General features: G+C 46.5%; 1 protein-coding gene across 3 annotated transcripts in view; it reads right to left on the reverse strand.

The window, feature by feature from the left end:
• The window catches only part of SPTB (spectrin beta, erythrocytic), a 133,774-nt gene that overhangs the window by 64,005 nt on the left and 41,777 nt on the right, over positions 1 to 27,992 (reverse strand). For all 3 annotated transcript variants that reach the window (XM_031001649.3, XM_055362063.2, XM_055362062.2), the window contains exon 2: positions 12,844 to 13,042. In XM_031001649.3, coding sequence (XP_030857509.3) covers positions 12,844 to 12,991 — 148 coding nt within the window. In that variant the 5' untranslated portion in view covers positions 12,992 to 13,042. The remainder of the gene's footprint in view (positions 1 to 12,843; positions 13,043 to 27,992) is intronic.

The raw sequence follows: 27,992 nt of genomic DNA on the forward strand, positions 1-27,992 counted from the left end.
GGCAAAACTGGATGGCCAAGCAGGAAAAGTTAGTTACATTCATACCTCATACTCCAGGATAAATTTCATGTGGGTCAAAAATTGAAATGTAAAAAATGAAACTATAAAAATACCAAAATCAGGCTGGGCGTGGTGGCTCACGCCTGTAATTCCAGCACTTTTGGGAGGCTAAAGCAGGTGGATCACTTTGGGTCAGGAGTTCGAGATCAGCCTGGCCAATATGATGAAACGCCGTCTCTACTAAAAATATAAAAATTAGCCGGGCATGGTGTTGCACGCCTGTAATCCCAGCTACTCAAGAGACTGAGGCATGAGAATCGCTTGAACTTTTGGGAGCTGAAGGTTGCAGTGAGCCGAGATCCCACCACTGTGCTCCAGCCTGGGTGACAGAATGAGACCCTGTCTCAAAACAACAATAACAACAACAACAAAAAATCAATCATGGTAAATGCTTTCTACAATGTTAGTGTAGGGAAGGGCTTTCAAAATATGACACAAAATCCAAAAGCTATAAAATAAAAAATTGAAAGTTCAACTACATTAAAACAGTGTTTGTGTTGGACCAGGCATTGTGGCTCACACCTATAATCCCAGAGCTTTGGGAGGCCAAGGTAGGAGGATCACTTGAGGCCAGGAGTTTGAGACTAGCCTGGCAATATAACAAGATTGCATCTCTACAAAAAAATTTAAAAATTAGAGGGGTGTGGTGGCATGCACCTGTAATCCTAGCTATTCAGGAGGCTGAGGTAGGAGGATCACTTGAGCTCAGTTTGAGGCTGTCGTGATTGTGCCACCGCACTCCAGCCTGGGTGAAAGATTGAGACCCACCTCAAAAAAAAAAGTTTGTATTGGATAAAACACCATAAGCAAAGTCAAACAAATGAGCAAAAATATATCTAACATACATTATAAAGGGCTAATTTACTTAATATACAAAAAGCACCTACATATTAACAAGGAAAAAGACCAGTAATGTGAACAAAGAGTTAACAGAAAAAATTATAAGCATCTCTTAAATGTATAAAAAATTGTACAAGTCACTCATAATAGAAGTCCAAATTAAAAGCCCACGTGCATGCACACACACACACATGCAAACACACAATCTAATAATGGTCCTTAATTTGTTTGAACAAACTAATCATAAAGACATTTTTGAGACAACTTGGAAAATCTGAATATCAAGTGTATATTAGGTTATATTTTTAGGGAATTACTGTTAATTTTATTAGGTGTAATAATGGTATCATGGTTAGGTGGAAAATGTTCATGTTTTTCAGAGATACATACTAGAGTAATTAGGGGGAAAGTATGATGATCTTTAATTTACTTTAACAATGCTTCAACCCCCAAAATAGATCAGCAAATATAACAAAATATCAACAATTGTTAAATTTAGGTGATAATGTAATGACCCTATTATACTTTTGTCTCTACTTTTTTACCAGTTTGTAATTTTCCATAATAAAAGCCAAAAAGTAAAATGAAAGTACACGAACATACTATGTTTCACTTATCAGTTAGGCAAAGATCAAGAAGTCTGATAAAATGCTTGTGTTGGCAAGGATGTGGGGAAAAAACATTCATGTGTTGCTGGAAAGGGTATAACTGGCTCAACCTCTATGAAAGGCAATTTGGCAAGACCCATCAGAATTACAAATGCACATGCTTTTGGACCCAGTAATTCCACTTCTAGGAATTTATCCTACAGGTCTATTCATACACTGGTAAAAAAAAATCATCGCATTTTTAAATTTTAAAATCTTTTGATTTTTTTTAATTAAAAAAATTTGAGTAGCTGGGATTACAGGCATGTGCCAACACACCCAGCTAATTTTTGTATTTTTAGTAGAGACAGCGTTTCACCATGTTGGCCAGGCTGGTCTCAAACTCCTGACCTCAGGTGATCTGCCTGCCTCGGCCTCCCAAGGTGCTGGGATTACAGGCGTGAGCCACCGCGCCCAGCCTAAAGAAAATATTAACATGTTTTTATTTTCTTCCTTTTTCCAAGATAGCCTAGTTCCTTTCATGTGCTTTCCTGCCTTAGGGATTTTTCACCAGGCCAAAATCATAAGCATCTTTAACCACCTGAGCCCATAAGAGAAGTGAAAAGGAGAGAGCAAGGCTGATGGCAGGAGCATTGGCCCCTGGATGCAAAAGGGGAGTGAGGTCTGTAAGGAGTAAGGAACATTCTACCTCCTCGACACCCACACAGCTACTTCTGAGGTTCTGCCCTCTGAATACTCCCTATGGGGGTTTAAAGCATAAATGTCTCCCCACAGGGTCACGGCGCAGTCTCTTTCTTCTGTTACTCCTTCTCCAGGCTTCTCCGTGGCTCCTCCCTCCTCCCTTCTTGGTAAGCAGCACACCAGCTGCCAGCCCCACCCACTGCAGCACCTGCTTCACCTCCTGACGTCACGGGCATCTGGGAAGTTCACCATCAAAAGTCCCTAGTGGGGCTGTTTTAAAAATAGGAGCTGTCCTTAAACCAAACTGTAAAGTTGAAGTATCTTATCTTTGGAAGCTTCATCTCCCATTTCTGGGTCCATCTATTTATTGCTTCCATGGCTTTCTATTACATTCCTTGAGGGCTTTGTGCCTCTCCCTCCTTTTTCTGTTAAAAAAAATTTGCTTTCAACAATAGAAAATAGCAACTTAAATAATCAAAAACAAGGGATGATTTAATATTTTGGTATATTAATGAGGATACTATTAAGGTTGTTGAATAAATTTCAATGACAGGAAAGGATATTTTAATGCATTTTGGGGGAAAATTCAGATTTTCAAACCTATATCCTAATGCTGGGTGTTGTTATAGCTGGATGGTAAGATTCTGGGTAATTTTTTCTTCTTTTTTGCTTTTCTCTGTTTTCTAAAATATTTGCAGTGGGCATATATTGGTTTTATAATATGAAACAACAGATGTCATAAAGAAAAATAGGATATAAAGTTCATAAACCCTGGGGACTAATAGATGAAAAGTCAAAAAAGTTTCTTTCTTGGGGAAGTCTGCATTTTCAGTCGCTCACAGCCTTAAGCTACAGGTAAAACTAGGAGGTCAGAAAGATAAGTAGGAGCAAATGCACCATGGGAGGCCCGTGGTCCATGAGCCTTCTGAAAACAATCATTTCATGCTGAGCTCTTTGCAGGTTCACAATTTGGGATTTCTCTCCTTCTCATGCCAGGAAGCCAAGAGCTTGGGGAACCAGAGTGAGCCATGCTTTGTTTTGTTTTTGCTGTTTTCTGTTTGTTTTTCGAGATGGAGTCTCCCTCTGTCGCCCAGACCAGAGTGCAGTGGTGCGATCTTGGCTCACTGCAACCTCTGCCTCCTGGGTTCAAGCAATTCTCCTGCCTCAGCCTCCCCAAGTAGCTGGGACTACAGGCAAGCGCCACCATGCCCAGCTAAATTTTTTTGTATTTTTAGTAGAGTTGAGGTTTCACCATGTTGGCCAGGCTGGCCTCAAACTCTTGACCTCAGGTGCTCCACCTGCCTTGGCCTCCAAAAGTGCCTGGATTATAGGCGTGAGCCACCGTGCCTGGCCAAGTGAGCCATACTTTAACTGCCATGAACTTGTGATGAACCTCAATGACACAGATGCCAATCCATAATAAAGCCTAGCATGGGGCAGACTCTCAGGGACACATCATAAATGATGATGGCACAAATTCTACGGTTTCTGTTTAACCAGTTAGGGAAGGAATTTTCCTTTCAACCAACTTTCATCACACTGGTTTTGTGAACAGCTATTTCCCCAACCCTTAAGGATTTGCGATATAGCTAGGGGTGATTCTAAGATGGAACTTTAGGATGCTTACTACATATCTTAAAATGCAAACGCAAGAATAAAGCCCATAAGACTGATTTTAAAGTGGTCAGAAGCCGGGCATGGTAGTGCATGCCTATAGTCCCAGCTACTTGGGAGGCTGAGCTTGGGGTATAGTAATTCAAAGGGAGACAATATAGCCATTAAAATAATTTGCATGTTTGCTGACATGAAAAGATATTCATAGCATATTGTTACATGAAAGAGGGTCTAAGATTATAATATTATAGATAACACTTAATATATACACAGACCTATACAGTCATACATCTATAGACATTAAAATGTCTATATGAGACATTAACAAAATCTCTGGTTTTATCTGTTTTTCTCATATTTTCTATATTAAATATATATTCTTGTTAATAAAATGTTCAAAAGATATCAAAGTAATTATCTTATTGCTTATTTATTTATTTATTTATTTATTTTTGAGGCAGAGTCTCCCTCTGTCGCTCAGGCTGGAGTGCAGTGGCGTGATCTCAGCTCACTGTAACCTTTGCCTCCTGGGTTCAAGCAAATCTTGTGCCTCAGCCTCCCGAGTAGCTGGGATCACAGGCATGTGCCACCACACCCAGCTAATTTTTCGTATTTTTAGTAGAGAAAGGGTTTTGCCATGTTGGCCAGGCTGGTCTCGAGCTCCTGGCCTCCCCCCTCAGCCTCCCAAAGTGCTGGAATTACAGGCATGAGCCACTGCGTCCAGCTCCTATTGCATTTTTAGATAAAATAGGATCTTTATATATTATTGCAAAAGAAAACAAGTTATTGTAGACCAGTTTAAATCAAAAAGTTTTTTTTCTTTTTGAAGAAGGCTAGTTTTCATCTGGAGTTTGAAGATGATAATGGTTTTAGAATGGCAGGGAAGAAAAAGGAGGTCATATTCACAGCCCCTCAGGTGGCAACTGGCAAGGTGTATATGTGTGTGTGTGCATGTGTGTGCATGTATGCAGGTTTTGGGAGTGGGGGTGAGAAGCAGCAAATTTATCCAGAGCAAGGCAGCTGCAGGACAGTCTAGGGAATGTGAACATTATAGTCCAGGTACAGAACAGCCCGGAAGTTCTTAAGTAAAGCAGCACCTCCCAAAAGTGTGCTGGAAGACAAAGATCCTAAGGGGACAGGGGAGAGGCAGGAGCCGAGAGGCTCAAAGGCTGGTGTTGGAAGAAAAATGGGAAGGGGCATCTCCCATGAAGCGTGAAGGAGCATGTGAGGTAAGAATGAAGAACATTCAATAGGGGCCCGAGGGCTGCAGCCCAAGCAGCGCTGTGATGACTTTAAAACCCTGGGATCCTAGTCCTGTCTTGGCCACTTCCTGGCATTGTGACCTTCCTCATCTCTAGGGAGATGACAACAGCTGTAAGCTGCCCACTTCACAGAGTGGGTGAAGGGTCATGGAGATGATCTGAACAAAAGCACCTAGAACACAAAGCAGCTGCACCAATATCAGGCATTGTTGTCTTGCATGCAGGTGGTGGCTGCATAGAGAGATTACACTCACTGAGAACATGGGGCTGCAAAAGTCAAGACAGTTCAGGACTTGGCCTCAGCCTAGGTGATGCCTTTAGTGAACAGAGAGAGTTTCTGGAGAAGCACCGATTTGCTGAAAAGGATCAGTTCCCTTCCCCAAGCCAGGAACCAAAGCTACATGGTTCAGGGTAAAGAGGCACATTGTCAACACCACTCCATAGGTGGCTTCTGCTCAAACTGTCAGAGCTAGAAGGGCTTTGGGCATCATCTAGTTCAAGCCCCTGGTGTTACAGGTGAGGATAAAGAGGCCCCAAGGAGCAGAAGAGTGACTTGATCAAGGTCCCCTAATGATAGCGGCAGGACGACGGAAGAGTGATATTGCCAGGTAGACCATTTTCTCCTCACCTATGGGTAACAAGCTAGCTCAAAGAGCGTCTTCTCTTTACCGGACTTCTGCACAGCCTCTCCACAACCTGTTCTCCCTACAGAGGGTGATCCTTAGTAGTCAGAGCGAGCCCTAAAAACCCAAATCTAACCGTGTCATTTCCCTGCTGAAAGTACTTTGACGGGCTGGCAGCAGCTCCTGCCCTCCACCCTCTACTGAAGGCTCAGCTCCTGTCCTGCAGCCCACAGCTAATGCTCCCTCTCTCGGACCCTTCAACCCTGCCACTGTATGGAAAGGCACGCTGAGGTCTTGAATAAAGAACTCAACATCATCAAGATATTGATTTACCCTAAATCAATATATATTCCCTCCTTAAACTCCACAGCCACCCCTTTTGAGTTTTTCTCTGCTTCCTGCCCAGGACCTTGGCAACACCGGTGGCCTAACAGGCCTGTGAGGTGGCCTGTGCCTGCCCTCCTATCACCATCACCAACCCTGCACTCTGACTCAAACATGCTTATCCCCTGAACTGAGAGCTGCAGTTTATGTTACAAACAGTTCCCAGCAAATCTTCATAGCAAATTTGTCATAATTTGCTATGCACGTGTGTCTATGCACATAGACACGTGTGGGATTATTTGATCTACCTCTGTCTCACTAGACTGTAAAATGAGATTCTCTGGTTGATCTACTTTCCCAAGTCTGAAGGCCAAAGGGTTTGGAGGCAAAATGCTCCCAGAGACTCGGCTGCTACTAGCCTCCTTGTCACTCTGTCTCAGTGACATGTTATAAAGGGAAAATGGAAAATTGCTACAGATGCTCTGAAAACAACACCCTTGGCACCTCCTCAGCCAAGCAGCATGTGGGGGACACATGGGGCAGGGAGAATGGGTGCTGGCTGCTCCTGAGAGCCATAAACACAGTCAAGGCCTGGGGTCAGAGCTTGCCCTTGGGAACAAATCCCACAGAAATGTCCCAAAGATGGAGGAGGCTATTAACATGGTTCACTCAGACTGCACTGCCCGGGGAGAGAACAGAGTCTTATTATTAACCTCAGTGTATTAATATTTGATAAAGCATCTTCACAATGATAGATAGCAGTCACCCATAGAAGGGAAGCAGCCTTGGTTCTGTAAAGAGTTCTGAGAGAGGAAGAATAGCTTTTATCAAGAGTGGTAAGGGGACAATGGAAGGCATTATGTCCTGGGCAGGGGAAACCTGCCCTGGGCCACACAGTGCAGGTGGCATGCTGAGATCTCTTGCAGGTTTATCTGCACAGGTAACTGGCAGGTTTATCTACACTGTGTCCTGCCTGGGGGCAGGGGGACAATCTCACCATGGCTGACCTCCCAGAGAAAGCTGCTGATCCAATTTTTTTCCCTCTAACATTAAAATGGTTGCTGACAATGATAGATATTTCTGTGGATAGTATATTTTCCCAATATGTAGTCTCTAAATAAAACCCCATTTTATGTTTTGAAATCTGAGAAGAAAAAACATTACAAACCTCCCATTAATGACACCACCATCTTTGTTGGTTACGGGTACCTGGAGACAGACATGGGGGGAACATGGACAACTGGTGCCTTGTTCTCCAGCAGCTGCACCTGAATCTGTCAACTTAACAGAGAAGCTACTGATGCCCGTCCACGGGGGTGAGGCCCTGCTCCCTGAGAAATCACTTGCCCTCTGGACACAAAGCCCTCCTAGGCAACCGGGGCACCTGAGATCAGCATCCTCCTGTACATAAGGGGAAAGGAGCCTGAGGGAGAGGCCAAACATGTCCTGAGGACACTCTCAGGGCCCTTCAGCAGCAGAGTCAGGAAGAGGTCTGTACCACCCTCCCTGGGGAGTTCCTGGCAGCCAAGGAGGTGGGTGGGGAGCAGCAGCATCCGAGGAATGTCTGCCAGCCACAGAACTTAACCTCGGGACCTGCATGCAGTGGGTCCTGAAGACAGTTAAGGTTCAGAGTGGCAGCAACTATGTGCTTCAGAGTGCAGGGACACAGGCTGTAGTGCACCTGCTGTCCCACAGCAGTCTTGGAATTGTCCTCAATCAACCTCACCCCCTCAGCCTCATCTCACTTCCAGAAAGAAGGCTACAAAGAGACAATGCAGGAAGGAAGGTCATCTCTAGCTTGCAGCACCACTTGGATTTGAATGCAAAGGCAAAACCTGAGTGGGCAACACAATTCTGTGCACCTGGTTTTAAAATGAGAGGCCCTGTTTAGTCTATCCTTTGGTGATTGCTCCACAGGCCAAAGAACAGGAGGAAGACTGAGAAAGAACATGAAGGCCATCTCTTTCCCACAGGCCCTTCTCAGGAGGCTCCGGAGTGCTCCCTGCACTGCGAGATGCCTCTGTGAGCCAAGGAGCTGTAAATCATGCAGCGGGCGGCACATGGGATGCCGGATGCCAAGCTGTGTGCATGGGTAAGGCAGGGCAGTGGAAGGAGGGAGGGGAGGGAAGAGAGAAAGGGGAATGAGGCTCATGCACAGGGCTTCTCTTTTTGGGGCATCTTTCTGTGGGGTTCCTCCACTCCCTGCTCTCCCTTCTGGGCCACATCTACCCTGAGGCAGCATCCTCACTGGAGTCACTGGAGTCTGTACCCAGGTGCAGGGAAGGGGAGGAGTGTGCAGGCAGGCAGATGCCTCCTCTGGGGTGAGGAGAGGGAGACAGAGGACGGGCATTCTGACTGGTAAGTTCCCTGCAGCCTGCAGTGTTTCATTCTTCATCCAGACGGCCACAAATGCTCATCTGGCAGCTCCCAGTATGAAAAGGGGAAGGAGAAGAAACGGGGCTGTGTGACAATTAGGGGGACTCTAGGAGATGGGGGGAGCCTTTCTATTGAAACATGAAGGCTGGAACCTTTTGGAAGGATAGGAACTTGGGCTTTTCAGCTGCTGCTCTTCCTGTAATCCCTCAAAACAGGTCCAGAAAGTAGGAAGGTGCCAGAGGCAGTCATCAAAAGAGAGAAGCATGGTCTCCAGTCCAGGAAGAAGCCTCAGGGCTACCTGCTACTTAACCTCATGACAGGCGGCCAGCTTAGAGACTGATGTTAAAACGCTAAAATCTGCTCAGGGATCTACAGGGCAAATATTCCTGCTGGGATCCCAGCCCTCCCCTTGGCATTGCCAAGGTCAAATCCACCCCCTTACAGGAGCCTTCTGCAACATTTTCCTACCCTTCTTCCTTTTCACTTTAGTTAGGCTGACTCCCAGTTTCATAAAGAAAGTCATTCATTCTGGAGAGAGGTCAGGTTTTTATGTACTAGGACAGATTAGCCAGATGGCTTGTTTCTTTAGGTCCAGGAAGGAAGACCTGGGAGTGGTATGAAAGGCAGAACAGGGAGTATTTCCTTTGGAGTTGAGAGGAATTTTACTTAAGAAGCAGAAAAGATCACATCCAGTCACCCCAATTCAGGTCTTCCAACCATAGGTCATTAAAAATGGAGATGGACCTAGAGAAACTGTCTCATCTGGAAAAGCATTTGACAAGACCCATCATCCTTAGGTTTCTTGGGCCTCCCATGTCACCCAGCCAGATGGCGGAGACACAGCCAGGGTCACGGACTGGATAGTCTTATGGAGAGAGAGAGACCTGCATGGCATGGGGCTTCAACTCATGGGCATCAGGTCTGGGGGAAGGGGAAAGAGCCCAGAGCTCCAAGCACAAACATTAGCCTGGTTTCCTTGGTCCCTGGCTTTTCCTTCCAACTCAGAACTTCCAAGGCAAAGGAGGGTGGGGGTTAAGAAGGAAGAAACAGGTCCTGGAACAGGCCAAGGTACAACAGGCAAGGAAAAAGACCAAGCTCATGATCTTGAATGTCTGAAGTTGGGAAAAGAGAAAGGACAGAAAACACCGATGGGAAATTTTCTTAGTACTAACATTATCTAACATTCACCTAGCATTTTACTATAAATAAAAACTTTCATAAACTTTATCTTATTTGCTCTTCACAACAACCTTGAGAAAATACTATCATCCCCATTTTATAAAAATGGAAAAGGAGTCAGTGATCCTCCACTGCGGTGGCATTAGAGGCAGAATCAGGACTTGAATCTGGATCTTGTGACATGTTCCTCCTCACCCCAGGACCTTCAGTTTCAGAAGAGGATGCCAGGCCAGTCTCCCCAACCTTGCCACATATACCTATGAAGCAGATCACTGCTATCTTATAAGCAACTCAGGGCTGAATCCCCTCCTTGCCTTAATATTCCTGTGAGTGGGAGAGTGGCTGAGAGCTCCTTCTCCCTAATGTTTCTTTTGAAAGACTGACCCCTGCCTAGGCTGCTAAGGTGGCCCCAACGACAGTACTGAAGGGAAAAAAAGTCAAGACGTTGAGACTAGGAAGGCTGACGTGCTCCCTTTCTCCATTCTGCCTACCCAGCAGAATGGGCACATCTGGCCACCCTATTCAGACCTTTCCAAAGCTTTAGCTCAAGCCCAGGTCACTTAGAGTGGACTCTCAGGAGAAGGAAGCCAGTAAACCACTTAGGTTGTTTGTTTTTGAAAATCTTGAAAGGACCTCAAACTTTCATATTTACTTGTTGGCCAGATGTTCTGAATAGTTAAGGCCCAGGCATACAATTCTATGCTCTGTGGCTTTTCCTCTCCCTGGGGGGCATTCAGATTCTCTGGTAAGTCAGATGCATGCTCCTGGTGAGGAGGAGGCTCAACTAGGCACAGCCAAGGTCAGCAAAGGCTCTTTCCTGATCAACCTAGGACTGACCACTAAACACAGAGTCTTGCTCTGTCACCCAGGTTGGAGTGCAGTGGCGTGATCTTGGGTCACTGCAACCTCCGCCTCCCGGGTTCAAGCAATTCTCGTGCCTCAGCTTCTTGAGTAGCTGGGATTACAGGCATGCACCACCACGCCCAGCTATTTCTTTTTTTTTTTGGATTTTAGTAGAGATGGAGTTTCGCCCTCTTGGCCAGGCTGGTCTTGAACTCCTGGTCTCAAGCCATACACTTACCTCAGGATCCCAAAGTGCTGGGATTATAGGCATGAGCTACCACGCCTGGCTTTGTGCTTGGCTCTTTAACCTGTCTCCACCAACTTCCCAAGCAGCTCATCAGACGTGGTGACAACACACACAGGCCAACTGGAGAAACCCGCGGCCCTTCTGCCTGCCAGAATCACACACACCCCTTCAATTCCCAGCTCAAAGGCTGCCTCCTCCATGAACTGTTCCCCGATTTTCCTTGCATCTCTTCCTTGGCTCTCTCATTGCTGTTTAATTTATGTGCCCTTCCTACAGTTCTTCTCTAATTCCACTCATGCTAATTAATTGTGAACATAGTTCATTTTTCCCTAATAGATTTTGAACTCCTGAGAGACAGACGCTATACTGAATTCATCTCTGTGGTTCCCCTCTCCCCTTTCATGGTTGGCCAGGGGTTTAGCTTTAAACATAGTAGGAGTACAACAATCAATTGTTAAAATAGAATTTACCTTGGTTTCTTAAAAAAGATAAAAGGATCTCTGCACAAAGGCCAGTGCCCACTCTTACCTTGCTTTGGCAAATCTTACAGAATATGGTACCCCTCTCCCTCTACCTGGATCACCAGGGTCATTGCAGCTAGATCCAGCCAACACAGAGATATAGGAAGGTAAAACCAGACTGACAAAGCCAATGGTTCCAAGTTTGGTTGGCTTAAATTAACATACACAAAAGCAATGGGTCACCGTTATGGTCCGTCCCCAAGGGAAACCAAGGGAGAATTTTGTGGGGTCAAGGAGGGTGAGAAGGAGATAAAGGAAGAAGAAAGAGAGTTTCCTGTAAAGAGCAAGGACACCAGGGGTAATGACTGAGACCCAAGTGGATTCCTTGTCATGACAAGGGAGATGAGACACCGCAGCATTCCTTTCCCGGCATGAGAAGCCCAGACACTCCCAAGGCGTGAGGTCATTATGGTCCCAGAGGGGTCCAGGGCCCTGCTCAGGCTTCAAGGTCAGCCAGGGACTGTGGTATCTGGGAGCTGAGTACAGGGAGGGAGTGGGGAAGAGGATTACTACAACCTTCAATTTGGGCCATAAGGTATGGGGGCAGCGGGAGAATCACTCCAGAAAGTGTTTATGGGGAAGGTTGTACTCTTCTTAGGAGGTGGAAGACGGCAACAGTCAATGATAGGGAAACAGGTCCAGTGTGGGCTGCTGACTGGTGGATCAGGTGAAGGAACCCACCCCCCACACATACACACACAACCCCATGTAACTCGAACTTTCTTATTGGCCGAAGACTTAAGGTCGGAATATACTTACCCTGGGTCAAGTTCAGGGAGGCAATAGTCACAGGAGTTGGGGGAAAAAAAAAATCCCAAGAATCAGATATCAGCCAACAGGGGGAGGAGAAGTCATTTCTACTAGAGGTTTAAGATATTCTCCACCCCCACCTTCTCTCTCTCTCTCTCTCTCTCTCTCTCTCTCTCTCTCACACACACACACACACACACACACACACAGCAAGAGAGAGAGAGGGTGGGGGTGGAGAATATCTTAAATCTCTAGTAGAAATGGCTTCTCCTCCCTCTGCTGGCTGAGGTCTGGTTCTTGGGATTCACACACACACACACACACACACACACACACACACACACACGCACAGAGAGAGAGAGAGACAGAGAGAGAGATCTATTATGAACCTGCTAAGCAAAAATCTAATTCCAGTTTAAGGATGAAAGGTTTCATCAAGAAAATCCTTCCTGAGGCAGTGGGGAGGATGTTATCTGCTCTCGATTTCCTATCCAATCACTCCTTTTGGGACTACAGAGAGGACTATGATAATTCCTCTCTCCAGGCCCAGGCAGGAAATCGGGGTTAACCAGGAGGCCCTGTGCACCTGCGCCCGGCTGTCCAGCCCTCAGACACTGCTTTGCCCAGACTCTCATACTTCTCACTTGGCCGCAGGTCACTCTGGACAGAGGCAGGGGGCAGGCCCCACCTGGTCCCAGCTCCAGCACCTCCTTGCTTCTCAGAGGCCGTGGGGGCAGAGGCTGCCTGAGCTCCCTCCCAAGGGGACCCCCACCTCCCTGAGCCCGGCAAACACGTCTCCATCACTGCCATGCCAGGGCTCACCCAACACACACAGAGGATTCACACTAGGTGGGGAGGGCTGTGAACCTCGTGACTGTGAGAATGCCCTCCAACCCTTGTGGCCCCAAACAGTACCTGCCAAGGCCTTGATCCGGGACCTCTCAAAGAGCCTGGCTGAGCTGTTGTCATTATCCAGCTCGTCGTCTGGGGCGTCCCAGCGGGCATTGATCCTGCTGTAAGGTGGCTGGTTGCCCACATTTTCAAACTCTGTGGCCGATGTCATGTCAGCAGGCTCTTAGCAGCTCCGCCTGCCTCAGTCTTCATGGAAGGATCCCTGGGGGACAGCAACACAGTCAAAGGGTTATCTCTCTACCCCCTCGGACTTTTTCTCAGGGGAAACTTATTCGGAGCATCCAACATGAGTAGATCCTGACAGGAGCAGAACGCCGTGTCATCTGCTTGGGCGTGCTTCCTACCAGGGTCTCTGGGTCGTTTGTTATAAAATATTGCAGCAGCAGCAGCAGCAGCAGCAACAGTACCGGCAGCAGTGGCAGGGATGGAGAGCTGCATGTAGCAAGGGTCAGGACGACCAGCAGGTGGAGACGTCAGTCGCAGCCAGCTGCTTCCTCCAGACCAGCCGCCCCACCGCGGGGAGCACCCAGGGAGAGAGGAAGCTCTCCTGGGAGCCAGAGGCAGCAGGGCACAAGCTGGGGAAAGCAACCTTCACCCTGAGAACTGGGCCAGGACCTAACCTGGTGGGGGAGATGGGGACAGGCCAGGGGAAGGGAGAGGCTGGAAACAGGCTGAGTCTGATCCATATGGGGACCATGGGGAGAGATGGATGAGAGAGTTAAGCCACCACTGACGCCACCAGCCCAGGGCAGCTGCACTGGGGGGACTTCGCTCCTCCCAGAGGCTTTCCGAGAGCCCTCTGAGTTCCTTCCCAGCAGTTGGTATTCAGAAAGCTGACCTCGCATTTTAGGGCTTCTTTGGAGCATGACCAGGTGCTCAGATGAGGTCTCCTGTTGAATTCCAGGACAGATTGAGCAACCCAGAGGAGCCTGCTGTCCCATCAAGCATGTGGCAGTCGGGGCATCCCATGGACAATGGAACTGTGCATTGTGAGTCCATGCGATGAACCAGCGCATCAGGAGCACTGGGTCCTCCCTCACCCGTCATCAATCATTCCTACTCACTCATTCATTCACTCACAGTTAATTCAAATATGTACCAAGCTCCAACTAGGTGGCAGGCACTGTACTAGGCAGGGGCAAGTAAGACAGGAAAGTCATGTCCTCACAGAGCTTAGAATCTGGTGGCAGAGACACACAATTAAACAAGCAACTACAAGAAGGTGTGATGTGTGTCATGGCTGGCTTAGGTGGGGACTCGGCAGGGACTGGTATCAGGGAGGGGAAGTTGAAGCTTATTCCTAAAGGAAGCTTGGAGGTACCCATGAAGGGACAGGTGGGAAAGGACAAGAGTCCAAGCAAAGGGAATAAAGAGCAGGTGTAAAGTCCTGAAGGTAAGAAAGAACACAGCAAGCTTTGAGAACTTTAAGAAGTAATGGGAAGGCAGGGGTGGAGTCAGGGGAGAAAAGTGAGGAGGGGGCCGGGGGAGCCAGGCTTGGTCTTCAATGCCCTGGACCCTAGGAAAACTATTAGCTTTCTTCATCTGTACCTGACATTTGGTCCTCTTTCTAGGGATCTTAAGGGACTCCAAGATCAAGTCTGTAAGAGAATAGGGGACCCAGAGCCTTCACAACCAAGAGAGCAAAGCGGGAGGCAGGGAGGCTGTGAGGCAGACCTGTGATGGGGGTTGACAGCCAGTGAGCTGTGAGGGAGACCACTCCCTCTGTGGGTGTGTGCACCCACAGCACACACACAGGCTCATATCTGACACACTGACACACACCAGCACACACATGCACATCCACCAGGCACACAATCGCGGAGGCACTGAAGCACATTCACCAGCCCAAGTGTGAGATGGCAGCAGGGCTACAGCCTTATTTTTCAGATACAGACTCACTTCAGACTGCATTTTCCCCAACCTGATGAATCCATCCCACCACATCCTTGTGAGGTAAGACAGGAGCCAGGATTACCCACCCTAATTGCCTTGGGAGAAAAACCAAGGCCTGCTGCAGGAGGAGGCCTCCCCAGGGTCATCCGGTGGAATGACTGCGGCTGGGACCAAAGGCCAAACTGGAGCGCAGTTTATCCCCCTTGATCAGACAGGTTTCAGGAGGGCAGCTGGGGAAAGGACTGGAGCACAGTTTGTCCCCCTCGATCAGACGGGTTTCAGGAGGGCTGGTGGGGAAAGGACACGGTGCATGGGGACAGAGGGCATTTCCCAGCCAGGGCTTGGCAAAAGTGTTTGCCACTCAAGAGAAGCGAAGGTGCAAGGTGGGAAAACCAGTCATCATCCCGAACACAGGATGCCCCATGATGCCAGACCTGTGCCCAAGACCACCCTTGTCCCTTTGAACAGCCTGTCCTCTTCTGCAGATGGACTTGCTGCTTCCAGGACTGAGATTTCGCACCCAACTGGCTGGGCAACGATAGCCGGGAAAGATACCCCCACCCCCGGCCCCACACCTTTCTCTATTTCCCTTAAGGGAAACTACCACTGACTTGGTCTCTGAGCCAGAGAGGGACTGACAGGCTGACCACCTCCTGCAGGGCCACAAGCCTGTCCAGCAGCCCCTGAGAAGGGCTGAGCTGCCAGACGCAGGAGGTGAGGTGAGATCAGACCCTGAGTGCAGGAAGTAACCGGACCCTGGCTCTCCTGATTCGTCCTGGGCTATTTTTAAGAGTGGCTGAGAGAGGCCTGGGCCGTGGGGCTGGAGAATGAGATTACCTTTGCCATGGCTCCGTAAATAAGTCTGCCCCAGAAAGATGAGCCTGAGCAGGCCGACCAGCAGGCCCAGCGTTCAAGACAAGATTGATGGCCCCGGGTGCAGAAGAGCAGCGGCTCGACAGCAATTCATCCTGCTTAAAAATGCCATCCCTCCTGCGGCCATGGCTCAGAGAAGGCAGCAGCCGGGCAGCAGCTCTGCCAGGAATGGGAAGAGATGTATATGTGTGTCTAAATATACAGCTGGAGGGTTTTTTGTTTGTTTTTGTTTTGGAAAGAGTCAGGTCCCCGAAAACAAACACCAAGGAAAGATGATTCAGAAATGAAAGTGAGGCCCCTTTCCTTGTGCCCCTCTTCCCCTGCCATGCCCATCCCAGGCCCTGCCCAGATGGCATTCCATCAGAGTCAAGGGGGTCATGGGATGGGCCAGTGCATGCAGGAAGGGAAGCTCTCGGAGAATCAGGTGTAAGAGGCAGGAAGGAAATAAATAAGAGAACAGGAAAGCTACAGATAGTTAACAAAAAAGCAAACACGAAGATATGCCTGTCCAAAACCAGATTTAACCCATTCTTGGTGTCACCATGTCTCTTTCCATACTGTTACAACGGCCCTTCAAAGGCCTGGCTATAAAGAGATGACCATGACTGAAAAAAGCAGCATATGTTGGGGCTCATGGTGGGGACACCTAATCGAATGGGGAGTCATGGAAATGACATTTAAGTTGCTACCTGGGAGGAACTTAGAGATGAGATGATCTGGTCTCATTTTCAAAGATATAAGTCATCTGCACATCTAGAGTGGCCTTCCATGAGTCACGGAGGACCGCAAATACATGGCTAAAATTAGATCTTAAATTGCACTTCAGGCCCATCAGTAAACCCAGGAAAAAAGGCATAAGTACTTCCTTGTCCATTCATTCCCCGGCTTACCCACAAGTCCCCCAAAATTCCTTCTCTGAACCCACCTGACCCTCGTCAAAGTGTAAGTGGGTCTTCTCTTGTCTCCGTGACTCTGTGCCCAGAGAGGTCCACCTGCCCCATCCATCCATCCACCTGCCCGTCTAGCAGCTCTAAATGCACAGTCCAGAGTCATCCTTACCTGCCTTCTGCCACCCCCGACCCCAGGCTATATTTTGAGTAGGATGGGACCTGAGAAGGCTTGCCCACAGCTCAGCACTGAAAACCTCATGGGATCACACAGAGGACTCAGCTCACAGAAGGAACATGTACTTATTAATGCATTTCACAATACCACTGATGCAACCCACAGCTTCAACCTTCACATCCGCCTTTGAGGTCGGATGCTAGGCTCGGAGCCTCAACCTCATGTGCTATGTCCAGTTACTCCCTGGGTTGGTTAAGAACTGAGAAAGCAGTGGTAGCAGCTCCTCTCCCAGCCTGCAGGGTGCTGACGGAGCCCAAGCTAGGACCCATGTCAGCCCTCGCCGAAGCCCCGAGCAGAAGAGGCAGCTGTTCTCTTTTCTCCATCCTCTAGTCCCCCAACAAAGTAAACAGCATCCTCTCCTCTTCCCTGGGTCATACAAAAGTGAGAAGCAACAAAGCACAAAGATCTACTTCCGAAGTGGGAAACCGGGGGAATACAGGGCAACGCAGGGCTGAGGAGCAGGCTTTGCAATAGCAAGGACACTGTCTTTCTTAAACAGTATTGCTCCTTCCACTGTTGTTATCTTCTCTCTAGCTGTAAGGTTTGACCCCCTCACCTGTTTTCTAGTTTGTCCTGCCCCCTTATGCTACCTCAAACCTGCTTTTAACAATTTGGTATTGTGGCAACCCGGTCAGGAGATTAAATCCTGAAGTTTCTCTGGTAATTTTTCTGTCAATCCATCACCAAAAAAGGAACATCCTTCCTCTCCCTCTGATCATAATCGCATTGCATATTCACAGGTACCTTTAAGAATAGTCAAATACACAAAAACACACGTGCACACACTCACTAGAATGAGAAGCAATAAGACGTGCAGCGCAGAATACTTACTCTAAATCTATCTGCAGCCCTAACCTCCTCCCTACTCTCAAGCTCTAGTCTGGCACCTCCATCTGCCTACCAGACATTTCCACCTAGAAGTTACAGCTCAGTCTCAATACGGCTAAGACTGAGCACAGGGCTACCAGGACAGCAGAACCAGGGAGTTTCAGTACCATGGGGTAACGATGTGGCCCAGATAAGCATGCCACCTATGGGTGACCTTTCCAGTCGATCGACACCACCAGCAGTTCCTGAACAAGCCACTTCCCCTCCCCAGAGCACATTCTGCTTTTTCACACTGCAGCTCCCATCCCAACCAAGTCTGGCTATTAGTGCATCACTGATGGACTGTGGTTTGGGGTGCTTAAAGTCCCAAGATTACTACCCATGGTTGCTACTTAGGGATCTCCATGCATCTGCAATATCCTGGTCATTCTGGTCCACTGCTGTTTGGTGAGGTCTTTACCAGACACTTCTACTCCAGTTTCTGTCACCCGGCAGGGGCTTTACATGCCACAACTTGTCCACTCTCATCATGGAAAAATCTCCTACCAAGAACTGGCTCCAGTTATGCTGCAGCTGCTGGAATAGGGGTGGGGGTGGATGGGATCATAGCTCCAATAGTTCTTACAGGATTTGGTTGGGGAACAGGTGCTACTCATCTCTGATGTAGGGACTGGCCCATCAGCCTTCTATCATAACAACAGTATCTATCAGCACTTCACATCCTGCACAGAGGCAAATGTCCACTGGGAACCATTAAAGGAGAGGGGAGAGATGATACTCATATACATATTAGGTTGGTACAAAAGTAATTGTGGGTTTTGCCATTACTTTTAATGGTAAAAACCACAATTACTTTTGTAGCAACCTAATAGTTTTCAAATATTATCCTCTATTGGGATTCTTGGGCTTAATATCTACATTTACAGAAACTTGTGACCCAGTCCTACCTCCTCTTATCTCTCTCAACTCACTTCTTTCAAGATAGCCACTGGCCTCTCTCAGAATAAGTAACATTTTATGGCAGTTGAGTTGAAAAGCTGGATGCCCAATTTCCCTTCTTCCATGAGGACTTTTGTAGAATATCTATAGTAACTTCTCACTTCTTTGATGAAAACTGCAGGAGGTAGGTAGAGGTCTCAACATTGTAGTGAAGTCTCAACATTGAAAATAGTCAAGAATAGACTGGAATAATTTATTTGACATCATCATTGAAGTGATATTTATAATGTAATAACTGATTCAGAAAAGATTTTAAAAACCCATCAGATAATGGGTTGATGGGTGAACTTTACAACGGAGGGATCAAGTTTTCAACAACTGAACTCACTGACGAATCTTAGTATCACCAAGAACAGGACAATTAGACACATGTGTCTCCTGACATGGTGCAACATGAAGGACATCATGACCTATGATGTTCTTGCCAAAAAAGTTGAATCTGAATTTATTAATAATTAAGCTTTAGAGCTAATTTCCCATTTATAGGAATTATAGGAAATCAAGATAAATAACAACTTGAGGAAGCAAAGAAACAAACCCAGAATGTAGGGCATTCTGCAGACAACTGACTCAGCTTCTTCAACAAGTTAGAGGCTTTAAAACAGACAAAAAAGAGGCAGGGAGTGAGGACTGCTGTAAATCAAAAGAGACTCAGGAGATGTAATAATCAAATATAATGCACCTTGTTTGGATCTTGAATTTAAAAAACCACATTTTTGAGGCAATCAGGGGCATCTGAATCACAGACTCAATATTGATTGGTACCTAGGAATTAGTCAATTGTGTTAGATGTGATCATGGCATTATGGTTATGTAAGAAAATGAATTTTTGTTTTGCAATGCTCAAAAAGGTAGTGGGGGACATGACATGATGTCTGGGATTTGCTTAAATGTGCTTCAGCAAAATAAGAAGCAGCTTATTGACTTGGAGTGATCTACTTATGGGGGTTCTTGATTCTATTCTCTCTACTTTTATACATGCTTGAAATTTTGTATAATAAAAACTTTGATAAAATTGGCAATTAATAATAAATTAAACTTGTAAAATACAGTCATATGCCTTAGGCACAACTGGAACCTAGAATAAAAGTCAACCCCTTCCCATGGTCCTAAGGCCCTTCCCATTTTCTCCAAGATCATCTCCCCACACCCCCTATAGGTAACCTGCCAGCCTTCTTTCAGTTCTTCAAACTTGAAATGTCCTCCCCAGCTCAGGGGTCTTGTGCATGCTGTGCCCTCTGCCCCAGACACTTCCTGGAGCATCTCTGCATGTCTGGCTCCTTCTCATTCCTCAGGTCTCTTCTCAGATGTCGCTTCCTTGTGGAAGTCCTCCCTGGTCACCCTCTCTAAGGTAGCTCCCCGCTCTGTTAGCCTCAGTCTTTTTGACACTCTGCTTAACTCTATAGAACTTATCATAATTGTAATTATTCATGTATCTGTCTGTTTCCTCTTTTTTTTTTCTTTTCCTCTCAGTGCCTGGACCACAGGCTCCTTATAGGCATCAGCCATGTCTGCCTTTTTCATTATTGTACTCCAGTGCCTAGTACTGGGCCTGGGACTTAGTAGGTACTCAATAAATATTATCCTGTTCCTACAGACCTGATCTCAAACTCTGGAGTCTTGTTATTATTATTATTATTTTATTTTATTTTATTTTTTGAGATGGAGTTTCACTCTTGTTGCTCATGCTGGACTGCAGTGGCACTATCTTGGCTCACTGCAACCTCTGCCTTCTGGAGCCTTTTTAAAGCCCTCTATCCCACCATATTCCCTGACCCACACACTCAGTTATCCCATGTACATGTATTGAGTGTTTATTCAATATTTATTCATCACCAAGGTCAGTCATTAAGCCTCTGAAAGGGTCTTTTGTTCGTCATTTCTTTATGTTTTAAAGCTCTACTTCACTCAGGCCCTCATCTCTTCCCACTTGGTCCATCTCTGTCCGTGCTCAGCCCCTTCACAGTCCCTCCTGCACGGCCCCTCATGCTGACACACCCCTACCCTGTAAGCTTTCAGCAGTGCAGTCCAGTTCTAAGCCCTGCACCATTTGGTGCTGAGCTCACACTCTCCTTTATGTGAACTCTGCTCTAGTCAGGAGAGTTCACATGGCCCCTGTCCCCACCATGGTGTCATGTGCCTTGACAACTTTATTTATGTCACATCCCATACCCTGATATTTTAGCTACCTCTCCCACCCCCTTAAAATTTAAAACAAATACAATTTTCAAATATTTAGAAACACATGTATAACATGTTCTCAGAATCTGAGTGAGGTTGCCTTTTCCCTCCTATCCAACCCCATAGATCCCCCACTGCTTCTTTTCCCCCTCAAGTGGAGGGGGCAGGCAAGATGGGCTCAGGGAAAGCTGGTGGTGACCCATGCACCAACTCCCCCTCCTCAGTCTCACTTCCTCTCCACCAACCTCACTGCCACTTCCTCCCCACCAACCTCACTGCCACTGCCAAGGGAGGTCAGATCTTTGTATTCCTTCCTGCTGCCCATTCCTCAAATCCTGGGAGAAACATGAATCTCTAGCTTTTTCTCTCTTCTGCCTTCACTTTAACATGCACAGGTCTTTCCTATCTTCAGCAAAACTCCTTCTTACCATCTTCTCTCTCCTTTCTTTCAGAGCCAAAATTATTGACAAAGTTGCCAAGGACATGAACGGGTAATTCATAGAAGTGAAAACCTAAAAAGCTAAAACCCTAAGAAGAGATACTCAAGCCCATGAGTAACCTGAGAAATGCAGATTAAAACAAGGAGACCCCACAGGCAAACATTAGCAAGCTGGGTCATGCTGAATATAGATGCTGATGTGGAAATCAGCATCTGTGGAAATATAGATGCTGCCTTGTGCACTGCTGGTGGGAGTGTGGACTGGCCCAGCCATTCTAGCGGGCTGTCTGCCAGGACTCAGGCAGGCTAAGTGTGACTCTGCTCACACGGGCCTAGAAGGGGCCATATGCGAGAATGTTTACTGAGGCATTGATTGTGGTGGCGGGGAGGTGGAAATAACCTGTGCGTCCACCACTGGGGCAGGGACAGGTAAAATGCCGTGAATGAACACGTGGAGGGCACATGGCAATGCTGGAGGATCATAGAAACAGTGCTGAACAAAATACACAGGAAACAGAATGAGATCTATAACATCATTTACATAATTTTAAAATATATGCATATAAGCCAATACCCATACAAGGACATATGCAAATTAAAAGAAAACTCTTAAACACATAAAAATGGTTGTTTTTAGGTGGAGTGAAGGGAATAGAAAAGGAAAATGGAAATAAAAGGAAATCAATCCATCAACCAACCACAGAGAAGGGCCTTGGCTGGAAAATGATGATGAACTGAGAAGTATGATGACCTCAGCCCTCCTCTCCAGAGATAAACATAGATACAGTGTACTTATCTATATTCATGGTAGCTTCTAGCTTCTTCATCCCATCCTCAAGTCACTCAACTCACTGAAATCTGGCTTCCGCCCTCACTCCATGAAGCTATTCTTGTCAAAAGTCACTGATACCTCCCTTCCTTGTTACTTAAAGCAGGAGATGCTTTTCAGGTCTTATCTTACTCAGCATCATTAGGCTCTGTTGGCCATTCCAAAATTTTCTGAAATCATTTCCTTTGTCTTCCAAGACACGCTCCTTGTTCCCTTCTTAACTTTGTGGCCCTTCCTCCTTGGCCTGCTCTGTGGGCTACTCTTCCTTGGCCTGTCTCTTAAATAGTGATGCTCCCAAGTTATCTCCTGGGCCCCTCCACTTCTTCCTCTGTCTACACACTGTTCCTAGGCTATTTTCTTCACTCCCATGACTTGAATTACCATCTTATGCTAATGACTTTCAAATCTTCTGAACCCATCGTGTCCAACTGCCTTCAGAACATCCACCTAAGAAGGCCCACAAGCCCCTCATGTTCACCCTAACCCCCCGTGGGGGTCCAATCTCTGTTCTTCTCTATCTCCACCACTCCCCACACTTCTGGCCACTGCCTTCTCAAGTCTAGTGGTTTCTGCTGGTCTTTGTATATCTATATTTGCTCTTTGGCCTACTAAACTAGCCCATTTTCTACACTGAGGCCAGAAAGGCCATCCTAGAATACAAAGACGACATCACTTATGTATTTTAACAGCTCTTCTCTATCTCAGAAGGAAGTTTAAAACCCATAATAAATCACAGACAAAGCCCTTTGTGATCTAGTCCCTCCCTGATTACTATTTCCATCCAATCCTTCCCCCCAACTTCTCCAATACTACATCTAGCCATAGGAACTCCATTCAGGTCCCCGGCTCTCTCTGGACATGTTCTTTGCGCATGCTCTTTCCTAAGCCCGAAAAATCCTCGCTCCTTTACAGAATAACTTCTTCTCTGTCAGAACTCAGCCCAGCCTCATTTCCTTCAAGAAACCTCCCACCTCTGCTGGGCGCGGTGGCTCACGCCCATAATCCAAGCACTTTGGGAGTCCGAAGCCGGTGGATCACCTGAGGTTGGCAGTTCGAGACCAGCCTGGCCAACATGGTGAAACAGAGGCTCTACTAAAAATACAAAAATTAGCTGGGCATGGTGGCGCACACCTGTAGTCCCAGCTACTCAGGAAGGCAGAGGTGGGAGAATTACTTGAACCCGGGAGGCAGAGGTTGCAGTGAGCCAAGATTGGGCCATTGCACCCAGCCTGGGTGACAGAGCAAGAGTCCATCTCAAAAAAAAAAAAAAGAAAAGAAACCTCCCACCTCTACCACCATCCCCTGCAGTAGGCGGAGGTGGGGTGTTTCTTTTGTGTCCCCATCACACTCGTGCTCATCTTCATCAATGCACTTGCCACACTGTAGCATCATAATCTAGTTCTCTGTCTCTCCCAGACTGTAAGCTACCTGAGGTCAGGGACCATCCATATTCATTCTTCTTATCCCAACAGCCCAGCATAATGCCAGGTACATGAAATAAGCTAAAGATCGTTTGTTGAATAAATGGATGAGAACTGAGATATGCAGAGTGCTGCTCCTTAAGAGGATAAAAGCAGTTCCCACAGAGGACACACCATGTGGAGGCCAATTTGGAGGTCAAGGTAGTGAGAAGGTTGGAAGCATAGCAAGTTGCAGTAGCACCGTGAATTCATCATCAATGCCCTGACATTGTCCCTGTCACTCCTTCTGCCTCAACCACACATTGTTTTTTGTTTGTTTCTTTTTAAAAATGGAGTCTCACTCTGTCACCCAGGCTGGAGTGCAGTGGCGCTATCTCGGCTCACTGCAACCTCCGCCTCCCGGGTTCAAGTGACTCTCTTGTCTCAGCCTCTCAAATAGCTGGGACTACAGGTGGACGCCACCATTCCTGGCTAATTTTTCTATTTTTAGTAGAGATGGGGTTTCACCATATTGGTCAGGCTGGTCTCAAACTCCTGACCTCAGATGATCCACCTGCCTCAGCCTTCCAAAGTGCTGGGATTACAGTTGTGAGCCACCGTGCCAGGCTCAACCACACATTGTTAACCACCTCTTCCTCTCCTGCTAGACTGTGTGGCAAAAGGGATGGGCAGTGGCAACAGGGCCCAAACTCCTACCAACTCTACAAATCTTTTTTTTTTTTTTTTTTTTTTTTTAGACAGCATTTCAATCCCGTTGTCCGGGCTGGAGTGCAGTGGCACGATCTCTACTCACTGCAATCCCTGCCTCCCAGGCTAAAACAGTTCTCCCACCTCAGCCTCCCAAGCGTCTGGGACTATAGGTACATGCCACTACACTTGGCTAATTTTTGTATGTTTTGTAGAGGTGGTGTTTCACCATGTTGGCCAGCCTGGTCTGGAATTCCTGACTCAAGCAATCCACCCACCTTGCTCTCCCAAAGTGCTGGGATTACAGGCATGAGCTACCGTGTCTGGCCCGAATCTCTACAAATCTTGAAATCCTTTAGAACAGCTTTGACTCAACCCACGCCTCAATTTCCTCACCCAAAAAATTGATAAAAGCAGCAGCTTCACACGCAGAACTTTTCTAGACAGGGAAGCCCTACCTTACTTAGTTGAGAAGTCTTTTATAGTTTCTTTCTCGTGTCACAGAAATGTCAGTCTTAGAATGGTTTCCATCCATACATCTTTGCCTCACAAACAAAAAGAGCTATTTTAAAAGTCTAACCTATAAATAATATATAAGTTATGGGTGCCAATTTATTTATTCATCCATGTTAGAGCTTTCAAAAGAATTAAGTGAAAATTCATCTTTTAAAAGTTGCTTGGGCCCACAAGGACTCCTGAGGGAACAGGTGCTGGCTAGAGGTTTTCTCATCCCTGGCCGGCATGCCTAGCCTGACTCAGTGGGGCTGTCCTCTGGGAACATTTGGGAACGTGCCTGCAAGAGGCAGCTTTGGTATTGAGCAAAATTAAGTCCAGCTTCTTCAGGCCCTGCAGAGTCCATTCTCTTTTTTTGAGACAGAGTCTTGCCCTGTCTTCCAGGCTGGAGTTCAGTGGTGCAATCTCTGCTCACTGAAACCTCCGCCTCTTGGGTTCAAACAATTCTTCTGCCTCAGCCTCCTGAGTAGCTGGGATTGCAGGCACTCGCCACCTTGCCTGGCTGGTTTTTGTATTTTTAATAGAGACGGGATTTCACTATGTTGGTCAGGCTGGTCTCGAACTCCTGACCTCAGATGATCTGCCCACCTCGGCCTCCCAAAATGCTGGGAATACAGGAGTGAGCCACCTCACCCAGCCCAGAGTCAGTTCTTGGTATGCACAATTTCCCAGGTCTGCAGGGAGAGCAGCACTCTACCACTAGAGTCGATTCAGCTCTGTGCTGGGCTCTGCTGACAGGCAGCCACTAGCTACCAGCTCTGGCTGTCGCTCTGCTGCTCAGGAGGGATACTTGGCTTTTTATAGGATTGTGTGGCAGAGCTCAGAGCTAGAAAGGGAATCTGGAACATACTAAGGCCTTTATGTATATTGTTCCATTGAATACCCATCCACACTCACAAACTGTTAGATATTATTGTTATTACTGCCATTATTATTGCCATTCTATCTAAGCAGAAGACCTAAGTTGAAATCCTGTCCTACTTAGCAGTGATGTGTTCTTCTATAGCTCACTTAATGACTCTGTATCTCAGTTTCCCTACCTGTAAAAGGAGGGAAACATCCCGTGCTACTGTGGGAGAGACTGATGGAGTCTACCAGTATCAATATTCTGCTTTCTGCACGCACAGCTTGGAGACATCTTCCAGTTGCCTTTGTGGTTAGGTGAGTCTGTGAGGTCGAATGAGCAGAAATGATGTGCACCACTTCAAGGTCTTAGCCATAAAATCTTCCCCATAATTCTTACTCTTTGCTCTAAATTCCTAGGACCTAGAGGATGGGGCCATAAGGTGGAAGGAACCAAATTTCCTGGATGACTGTTGGGAGCGTAGCCTCCCCCTCTATTTACACTGATTTACTAACCTATGATTTGGGCAAAAAATAAAATTTCATTTTGGAGTTCTTTACTGGAGCAGTTAGGGTGCCCTAATTAATACACTCGCCACCTAACACATAAAGCTGCTGCACAGATTAAATGAAGTTATATGAAAATAATGTATAAACTGTATAGTACCAGATTGCCCCAGGGTATTATTTACAAATAACATGCAGTGTCTCTCAGTATTGAGTTTGTGGGTCTGCTCAATATACTGTCGTGGCAAAACAAAAAAAAGGGTACGGTCGGTGGGGTTTATTGTCATTTCCCCATTGCCCCTTCTGTGACCCTCTTTCTCCTTTGTCCCTGCCTCAAGCATCCCTGCCCTCCTAACCTCCAAGTTGAATGACCCAAGCAGTGCTCCTTCAGACCTAGCGGCCATCCTACTTCGAAACAAAATTGACTTTGACAACCTAATTTCCTTTCGTTGTAAACTCCTTGAAGGGAAGGATGCCATTCTCACCCTGGAGGTCTTAAAAGTGCCTTGCACATGGTAGGTACTCAATTAGTACATGTTAATTGGATGGAACAGATGTAACTATCCACCTTCCTAAGGAGCCAGAGTATCCCTCTCAGGGAACACATCTGAATAAAGGCCTACGGAAATATAATACATTACTCAAAGGAGGGATGTCTTTTGAAAGAGGAAATTTAGGAGCCAAACCAGGCCAATGGGTGAGAAATGGCTGGTCAGACAGGCTATTCAGCACCTTCAAATTATGCAAGAAAGGCAACTGTCTATTGCAGCTATAGAGATAATGAGCTCTGCCCAGAGAATCCCTGAAAGATGCAAACTTCTCAATGTACAACTTGTGCTAAGAGGCAGACCCTTGGCAGGGAGAAGAAGCTGTCCAAGGTTAAAGAAAGTGGTGGGGAGGGTGTCAGAATGAAGCCCAGATTTCCTGTCTCTTGGAGGCTCAGACCTCTTAGTCTCACTGCTGGCCTCTTCATAACCAAGAGATTTGATAAATTTTCCAACCCTATTCTAGCATCTTGTATTTAATTATGGAATCAAGACAAGTACTCACAAGTAGGTTGACACTTTTATCTATTCATGAATTCAACTATTTACTCAACAGCAGCACTCTACAGCCTATTACATCCTTACCTATAAATATAAGACAATATGGGCAAGATCTAAAAACATTAAAGAAAGAAACCAAAGATCTAAATAAATAGGGAAATATACCATGCCTAGGTATTGGAAGAATCAATATTGTTAAGATGTCACTTCTCTCTAAACTGATCTATAAATTCAAAGCAATGCCAGTCAAAATCCCAGGAGAACTTTTTTTGAGAAATCAACAAGCTGATTTATTTTATTTTATTTTTATTTTTTTAAGACAGAGTTTTGCTCTTGTTGCCCTGGCTGGAGTGCAGTGGTGCGATCTCGGCTCACTGCAACCTCTGCCTCCCAGGTTTAAGCGATTCTCCTGCCTCAGCCTCCCAAGTAGCAGAATTACAGGTGCCTGTCACCACGCCCAGCTAATTTTTGTATTTTTAGTAGAGACAGAGTTTCACCATGTTGGCCAGGCAGGTCTCAAACTCCTGACCTCTGGATCACCTCTGGTGATCCACCCACCTTGGCCTCCCAAAGTGCTGGGATTACAGGTGTGAGCCACCGCGCCCGGCCAACAAGCTGATTTTTAAATTTTCTATGGAAAGGCAAAGAAAATAGAATAGACAAAGCCATTTTGAAAGAAGAACAAAACTGGAGGACTTACATTACCTGATTTCAAGACTTACCACAAAGCTACAGTCATCAAGATAGAATAGTATGGCAAGAAGATAGACATATATATCAATGGAATAGAGTCCAGAGATAGATTGACATATATGGCCAATTATTTCCAACAGAGATACAAAAACAACTTGATGGAGAAAGGATAGTCTTTTTAACAAATTCCGCTGGAACAACTGGACATCCATATGCAAAAAAAGTGAACCTTGACCCATACCACATACCATATACAGAAATTAATTCAAAATGGA

The sequence above is a fragment of the Gorilla gorilla genome, chromosome 15 (genome assembly GCF_029281585.2).
Source record: "Gorilla gorilla gorilla isolate KB3781 chromosome 15, NHGRI_mGorGor1-v2.1_pri, whole genome shotgun sequence".
In the NCBI taxonomy this organism is placed as follows: Eukaryota; Metazoa; Chordata; class Mammalia; order Primates; family Hominidae; genus Gorilla; species Gorilla gorilla.